This window comes from Uloborus diversus, chromosome 3 (genome assembly GCF_026930045.1).
Source record: "Uloborus diversus isolate 005 chromosome 3, Udiv.v.3.1, whole genome shotgun sequence".
Lineage (NCBI taxonomy): Eukaryota > Metazoa > Arthropoda > Arachnida > Araneae > Uloboridae > Uloborus > Uloborus diversus.
The window spans coordinates 116,426,627-116,435,287 of record NC_072733.1 but is presented as its reverse complement, the minus strand read 5'-3'; the positions used below and the strand labels follow the sequence as shown (position 1 = coordinate 116,435,287).

Sequence of the window (8,661 nt, the reverse complement as noted above, 5' to 3'; positions counted from 1 at the left end):
GATCCATCAGATCGATAATCAAAATTTCCTCGATCTTCTTTAGAAAGGGCTTTTTTGGATTTCAGTGGACAATGGCCAGTTCAGTTTTCACGAATTGTTCCTGTTGCTCGTACACCTTTTTTGATAGCTGAGAAATTAAGTCATATGATGTAAAAAAGTTATCAAAGTATACTTCATGCTTAGACGTGTCAGTCAAAACTGATAATAGATCATTTACAACTCCTGGATCCTAATTGCACATCAGGGGATCCTTCTTTTTTGCCTGAATAAATCTCCATCGAATATGGGTATCCACTTGAAGAGCACAACATCCAAATTTTGAAGCCGAATCTTATTGGTTTTCATCTAATAAACATTTTACATGAATGCCGACCGTAGTAGGGAACCATAGATTCATCTATGCTCAATTTTTCATGAAATATACCAAATTGTTGAAGGTTTTTACACAATTCTTCGTAAATAGGGTATACTTTTCTTAGTTTGTCATTTTGTTTTAATTCATGGTTGTCCATCAAATGAAAGTTGTTTTTTATTTTTCGAAAACGATTTTGAGGCATAACTGTTGGTACAAATGGCACAGATGTATCTTCTGCACTGCTCCAATACATATCTTCAGAAGGTACAGAATGGTACCCACTCAATAGCAGCAAACCAAAAAATTGTAGGATTTCATCTCTGCCAACATCTATTCTTCCTCAGTGATATTTCCTGGTTCATCAGGGGGTAATTGGCATATATCTACATCTGGCAAATCCGAATCTGACAATGTCTCTAAATAAGCCACAGCTTGTTCTATAGTAAGAAATCTTGTAAACACTTTTTAACATTTATGAACAGTTGGTATACATCAAACAGAATTTCATTTCGCTCGAAAACAAAGCAAGCAAATTATTGAACTACATTTAAAATATGAAGAATAAAACGCTCACTAATATTATTTTTTATTATCACGTAACAATGTAGCTTTCCTAGCAGGTGTGGATTCGTCGCCATGTAGTTCGTCAAACAGAAGACTGTTATTATTTTCTTTGCTAACGAAACGTCATATCCTTTCAAAATATAAACTTACTTGGTTTTGCCAACATCTACATCAGAGTACATTCAAAATTAGAAAAAAAAAGAAACATATTACAAAAAATGAAATTTCCCCTTTGAAGTCGAACGATTTACTTCTTGGAAATTTGACTCCCTAAAACGCCAATGTTCCAAAATTGGAACATGCTATTTTGAAGGGGTACACCTTTCGGAAATATCATTGTGCATTTCTATAAGCATTTTAAAATCATACATTGAAGTATTTTTCACAACTATAATAAATATCATCACGTTTTCTGAAACAGTCAATTTTTGGTAAATTTTATAAGAAAAAGTTGCAAAAAGCTAAAAAACCACTCATCTTTGAAAAATCGCAATAAATAATTTAAAACATATAAACAATCAAGCAGGAAATCAAAAAATACTTTGAAATAAGACTAAACTGTGTTTAAAAAAAACTTGTTTATTTTAACGTTATTTCTTGGGAAAATGTTCACTTAAATATGATGTTCCATTTTTGGAACATTGGCGGGTAAACGGTTAAACCAGAGTAGAACTTGGAAACAATGTTCTGCTGTTAATGGTTGGATTTTTTGATAATATTTTTATAGAATCACTAAACTATTTTCGGTCCTTAATCATCTCTATAATAGACTAACCATTTGATAATTGCTTCAGTTTTTTCGTTAAAGTAATTAATTTCCTCAAAAATATTATTTTTTAGTTTTCGAATTTATTTTTCTAGGAATTTAAAGAGCTAAATCTTTCAGCATTGCTTAAAAAATATTATCCAGTATTATAACTTGACACGAAACATATTTTGCCTAAAACATAATAATCGTAAGTACTAACCATTTTATTGCCATGTTTCAGTAAATTTTCAACAGTTATTACGATTGTGATATGATATCTGAGCAAAAAAAAAGAGATACGTATTGCAATTCGTACATAATGAAAAAAAGTATCTCATCAAACTATAGCTTAATATAAAGAAAAGAGGTGAACATAAAATATTTAAATCTCAATAGATTCAATTCAATTTTACGCATCATAAGTCAAACATTGTTTACTCCCCACTACAACTAGGCAAATAAAATTATTTTTATTTTCCATACTGCTTCGTGGAAAGCTGTACAAATGGTTTTTCGTGAATTTTTGGAGAATTTGAGGAAATGTTATGAAACTATCATCACTAAATTTTATTTAATTAGAAGTATTCATGTCTTCATTCAAGCAAAACTACGTTGCATAAAATTTACCTAGTTGTAAAGGGTGTCCGAAAATTAACGCAAGATTTGAAGTTGCCGCCATTTTTACAGTAAATTGCTGGCAGCCCTAAAAAAATAACTATTTGACTGCTGAGAGTTTAGGGTTAGTAAAAATGGAGCGTTACACGACACAGTATTGAGTTTCATACGTTTTCATTATTGAACAATTATTTCAAAAATAATGAAAGTTGAGGCTGATCAAGCAGTTACTGTTATTGGCGCTCGCTATCGCAACACAGTAATGTTCGGGTGACTGTGGGCTTGTTGACATAGTCCTTTGACTTCAAATCCTCCCATAAGAAGAAATCTAATGATGTTAAATCAGACAATCTCAGGTGCCAATTCTGATCACCAAAACGAGACAGTACACGACCAGGATGTGCCTCACGCAGTAATTGAATTCTTTCACTGGCTGTATAGTAGCATAATACTCCATTTTTACTAACCCTAAACTCTCAGCTGTCAAATTGTTCTTTTTTCATGGCTACCAACAATTAAACTAAAAATGGTGGCAAATTCAAATCTTTCGTTAATTTCGGGACAACCTTTAGTATTTAGGCCACGATATGTATGATCTGAAACTTCTGCATAAATTTTTCAGACAACATTAGACAGCTGAATAATAAAGGAAAATCATCACGAGTTCTTATTAAGTCATGAACCCATACGATATACAACTAATAAAACTTAAGATTTTGAAAATAATATCCCAAATATTGCGATGTAGGTTGGAAACATGAATCAATAAAATGCTGAATTTTTCAGAAAAAAAATATATATATGATGATCAAAATCATGAAGCTTGGATTAGAAACATCAAATGCGTGTGAATAGGCAAAAGAATAAGGTAATCAAAACCAGATTAGTCATAAACGACCACACTAAACACTACCAGCATGCATGATGCTCACGCCAAGGCTGCACCTAGTCATTATCAGGTAGACATCCCCCCTCGACCACTCTGATGTGTATGGCCATTCTCTGGGTATGACTTGGCTTTAGCCTATCAACTTGAATAATCTTCCGATATGTTTCCTGTCGTTTCCAAAGCAACACGTTACATTTTCATTTTCTGGGTTTGCCTTTTAAAATTAGGTAGCTATGGCACGCAGATTTTTTCGGCTCGCACTGGGGCAAAGGAAAGTGATCTTTTTAACGCCAAAAAGATGCCAAATATGATTCAACGTTCTGTTCAAATTTATATTTGTGTATATTATGGCAATACATTTTCAAGCCAAATGAAAATATTAATTACTTATCAGGTTTAAAACATAATACAAATAAAGTAATAAATAATGTAATTACTTTAATATATAGGATAGATTTTAATTTATTTTATTTATTTATTTATTTATTTGCTTTCTGTAAAAGAAACTTAAGAACGTAGTTTCTAGTAGTATGAACTACAGTATTAATTTGAGCTAAATGCTTCACGATTGCAAAATTGTCAAAAAAATTTTTTAGTTGTTAAGTACAGTTATATGGGTATCATAATTTTAATTGTAGCTAAAATTTACAGTTTCCAGACTACGGCAAAATTCAGACTTCTGTGTTTTAAAGTTTTACATCACCGGGAGCTAGAAAAGCTGGTTCTCTGTTCTATGTTATTGAGCCACAATTGAGCTATTAGTTTAAAAAACTCGTGAATAACATTTTTAAATTTAAAAACAGACCAAGCGAAGCTTCGTTTTTTGACTAAATAAATGATTTATACTTAGAATGCAGGTTAGAACGGATTAATTGTTTGTTCTTAAAATCCGCGCAATAATATTTGCTCTAAATACTGATTCAGCAGAAAATTTCCCAAAAGAAAAAAAATGAACACATCTCTACAATTAGGTTTTACTTTTCCGTAAACATTTCTTTAGATACATAACAGTAAAGTGGTAAAATTTTTAACTTCTTACTTAACGATGGCAGAGTAGTAGGTTTTAGTACGTTTTAATTTAATTTCGTAATTTTTGACTAGCAAATAATATTTTTTGACTTAGCGATTTGCTATGAATGAGACTGCATTTAATTTTTATAGTATTTATCTATTACAAGCATGTTTTTTTTAACCTTGTCATAGTGTTTTGCACATGAATGAGCGGATAATATTAAGAATATATGTCACTGCAGAAACTTTTAAGGTATATATTGCACCAAAAAGTAGTGCTAGTTTGCAGGACGTAAAATATAGTGCATAATTTTATAATCTTTTGGTGCAACATACGAAAGCGAGCAGTAAACGTGTTTGTTATGTAAAAATTTGATGCTAGTAATGCCCTTTATAGCTAACGAATTGGCACTATCTTCTGATGTAAGAGTTTTAGGATCATCTCTCTCTCCCTCTTTTTTTTTTTTTTTTTGAATTACTGATATTTAAAATTTCTCTGGTCTGGTCGAACGTGCAAATACATTCGGTTTGAATGGATCAAAACGTTGATAAACGTTAAAATACATTCACACTGGATAAGAGGCTTTCACTAAATTGGCTTAAATTTGAATTTCTTTTGTATTTACAAAACCAAGAACTTCTTCTATCCTGACAGCACTCACATGGAAACGGTTGGAAACAGACTTTTTTTTCAGAAAATAGAAAGGAAACCAAGGTTATGTTATATAGTGTGGCCTCATTGTCCTCGTATAACTAGCAAGGTCTCTATTTTTGCAACCGTTAGTCTTGGATGCATACTTCCAATTGCAAAAATGGTCCAAATCGAAATACATTGCAGAATTAAGACATTGAAATGTTGAAGAGGAAAAAAAATAGTAAAATAAACAAACCTAGCATTTGATACAGTCCTTAGGTCCCCTAACCTATCTTTAGGGAAATAATCTCCATTAAGTAATGATTCCAATATTCCAACACAAAAAATTGAAACATTTACGACAAACCTCAAGGCGTTACTAGAGTTCAAAACTTGAAGAGACCGTCTAGAAAATGAAATTGGAATTTGACAGGTTGTCGAAGTAAGAACACAAAATATTGATAGTTTGAATTGTTACTGAAAAAATAAAGCAAATGTCCTGCTATGATATGCTAAAAAAAGCTCCCATACAATTTCAAAAAACACACTCTATGCACACATATAATTTTAAACCATTGTTAGTCACTATATTTCTCTCCAAAAGGTGTTATTGAAGGCGACTGTAAAATGGTGTTTGTGACAAAACACAGCGTTTCATATCTCTGTGAATATTGGTGGTACTAATGTCAAACGTTTTGTGTTGGAATAAATTTTCGATTTATTTCGATTTATTATTCGAAGTTTATTTTCCTAAATAAAAGTTACTTTTTATACGGATCCAAGGTCCTGTAAGATTTATTATTTTTTTCACTCTTTTTTTTTTTTTTTTTTGCTTCAAACTTACAATAGTTTAACTTTTTCTTACTTGAACCATTTTTGCAATTATAAGTATGCATCTAGAACTAATGATTGCGAAAATTAGGGTCTTGCAGATCAAATGGGAACACGCTATATATATCGAGGGCGCTATTTTCAATGATAAGAGTCTAATTTGTCGCAATTTTCCTGTTTTCGAGCTATACGTGATTTAAATAAAGCAATGGTACATTTTAATTCAGGATGCCCCTGGTCTCCGCGAATAAATGAAACACGGCTCCGCAGTAGCGAAGCGGATGTTAGTCTGTACGAGGTGACGCCAAATGGTCAGCTCATTGCAACTTTCCAGTTGTCATTGGTCATTCTCTCGAGTTGCTTATTAGTTTTTAATTCCTATATTAAATACAATGTTTAAGAATGGAGTAGTTGCAATTTAATTCTAACATTTAAAATGTGCTTGAAAATCTTCCGCGTCCTGTCTGATACATCGAGACTTAAGTCATTGAAATATACTATAATATACTATATTTAAACCCCATTTACCTCAAAAACAGGAAAAAGGAGAACCCACTTTTAGATTCAGCGTCCTTGATATGGATAACAACACGCTTAAAAATTTTCCTTGGAAAGACAAGTCCATTCTAATGTCAGTTCCAATCAATCGGAAGAAGAGTTTTTTGCCGTAATTTCATAGATTTTCTAAAAAGGTTTAAAAAAATTAACTTTTATTCATTTAACAATTATATTTAGTTTGTAGAGTTTCTGAAATTTGTAGAATTTACATGATAGTAAAGAAATTTTGTCCAATTTATACTGGGAAGTCTTATTAAAATTTGCCAATTTTCTATTTAAGGAGTTACGTTAGGTATGAATTGCATAAAAACAAATCACTCAAATAATTACGGCGTGAAAAACAACTGCTGTTTCACTGACAAATATGAAAATCTATCACAAGTCATTTTTATTTTTTAAACACAATCATTTCAAACCGTAAAGTATAAAGCTACAATGAAACAACGTATGTAAAGCACCTGGTTCAGTCATCAAATTATTAAATCGTTGCCTTAGAGCAACAGTAAGATATCTAATGCCAGAAATAACACTAAAATATCTTACTGTTGCTCTGAGGCGACGAAGTGTCAAAAATAATTTTAAACAGTCTCTCATGTGTCAAATTACTTATGCAAAATATTAGCTTAACGCAATTTTCCAATAAGCAATGAATGCGCCAAAGTGGCAAACTGATTTGTTTGCTAACTCCCTCCATTACAGCAAACATGATCATTGCCACTTTAATTCTTTGATCTGCTACTCCTTTGAAATAAATATCTATTGGGGGAAGTCAAAAGGCATGTTTTTCGGTTCATTCGAAAAATAGGATAAAGTTTTGTTGTCATAGCTCGCAAGATTAATATTTTTCACCATGATTAATATAATATTATTAAAGATTCTTATAATTTTAATTGGTTTTAAAACATTTTTTACGTTGGATATCAAAATTGGTAAGTGTTTTTTTTTGTTTAGTTTTTATTCTAGGTATTTGTAATGTACAGTATATTTTGAAGTTTGTTTGATCACTGAACAAAAAAACAATAATCGATTGCATGAACGAAAATGTTAAGTAGCCCAATTTATTTGTAGCCCATTTTGTATTCATGTTCATTTCACCTCATGCTTCAGTTAATGTATTTTCATTTATTTTATTTATTTATTTATCTTTTGTTATAAGTTTTAAATCAGATTTAAGATCAGATAAATATTATACATGCGATGAGTTTAGATTTCACATCCCTAGTAAATATATTTATTATTTTTAAATACTGTGCAAACATTTTTTGTCACGTTTAAGGTCACTTTCATTAGATTCTAAAAAGTTAAACGACACTATTTTGTCGTCATCTGGAATTTAAGGGCTTTAAAATTAGTTTTTTAAACTGACTTTAACTGATAAAAAGTTGTGTGGAACAGAGATACATATTGGCACATGGATTACGTGAATCATAAAAATCAGGATGGATATTTTTTGCAAAAAAAACGAGGGAGAAAAATTTTATTTTTCATTTATCATATTAACAGCTTAAATTTAAAAAAAAACAACTTATATTTAACACTACTCTATGTAACAATACACAAAATAAATCTCTTTTCTTTTTATGTATTTAATTTAAATGTTGCACAAAATGGATATTTGTTTCATGTGTGAATGATTAACTAAAAATACCAGTCATTGTTTTTTTAGCACCTGTTGTAGATCCATCATCCACACAATGTGGAATCGAAGACACGAGAGCTTATATTTTAAGTATGAAAGGTGAGATAGAAGATATTCTCAAAGAAGATGCTGACTTCATATTTGAAGATGAGTTTAAATTTTCCACCATTGGTCAACTATTATCTGTGTATACAGAAGGAGGTATTTTCTTTTTATTAATTTTTATCTAGAGTTATCACTAATTTATGCAATTATTCTTGTATGAACCAGTGCAAAGAATGTATTCCATAAAATATTTCACTTCACTGTTTATGCTGATGTATGCAAAATTACAATGTTTTAATGTATTTGACATAAAAAGCTTGACATAAAATGAGGGAAAAATTCGGAATTTTTCAAAAATACATAAACAATTTCTATTAACAAGTGATAAACACAACTTAATGATAGTGGTATATTTTGCATTTGTTTGTTCGTATCGTTTAAAACATGTTTAATGGAGGGCTTTACTGCAAATTAATCAGTCTATTAGTTATTGAAGTAGCAGCTATAAAAATAAAATATTAACTAGTTTAGCTACTAAGTTACATATTCCTCAAAAATTTTCATCTGCTTGAGGTTTGTACGTATAAGTAAACTTAAAATAGCTTTTTCACCCCTTAATGTCAAAAAAGGGTAATATACATAGTCTATTTTACATGAATTCAGAAATTGCATGCTAATTTTAGCTTATTTTCTCTGATGTTTCCTTATAATGAATAAGCTGAAAAGAGACTTAAGCCTTGAAACTCATGCCCTTCTAAACTCATACAGCTCT

General features: G+C 30.7%; 1 protein-coding gene across 1 annotated transcript in view; it reads left to right on the top strand.

Moving 5' to 3' along the window:
• Window positions 1-1,053: 1,053 nt before the first annotated feature.
• The window catches only part of LOC129218908 (ionotropic receptor 93a-like), a gene marked incomplete at its 5' end in the record, with an annotated part of 101,517 nt that continues 93,909 nt past the window's right edge, over window positions 1,054-8,661 (top strand). The window contains 2 exons of the mRNA XM_054853227.1: window positions 1,054-1,072; window positions 7,872-8,045. Of these exons, the coding sequence (XP_054709202.1) occupies window positions 1,054-1,072; window positions 7,872-8,045 (193 nt within the window). The remainder of the gene's footprint in view (window positions 1,073-7,871; window positions 8,046-8,661) is intronic.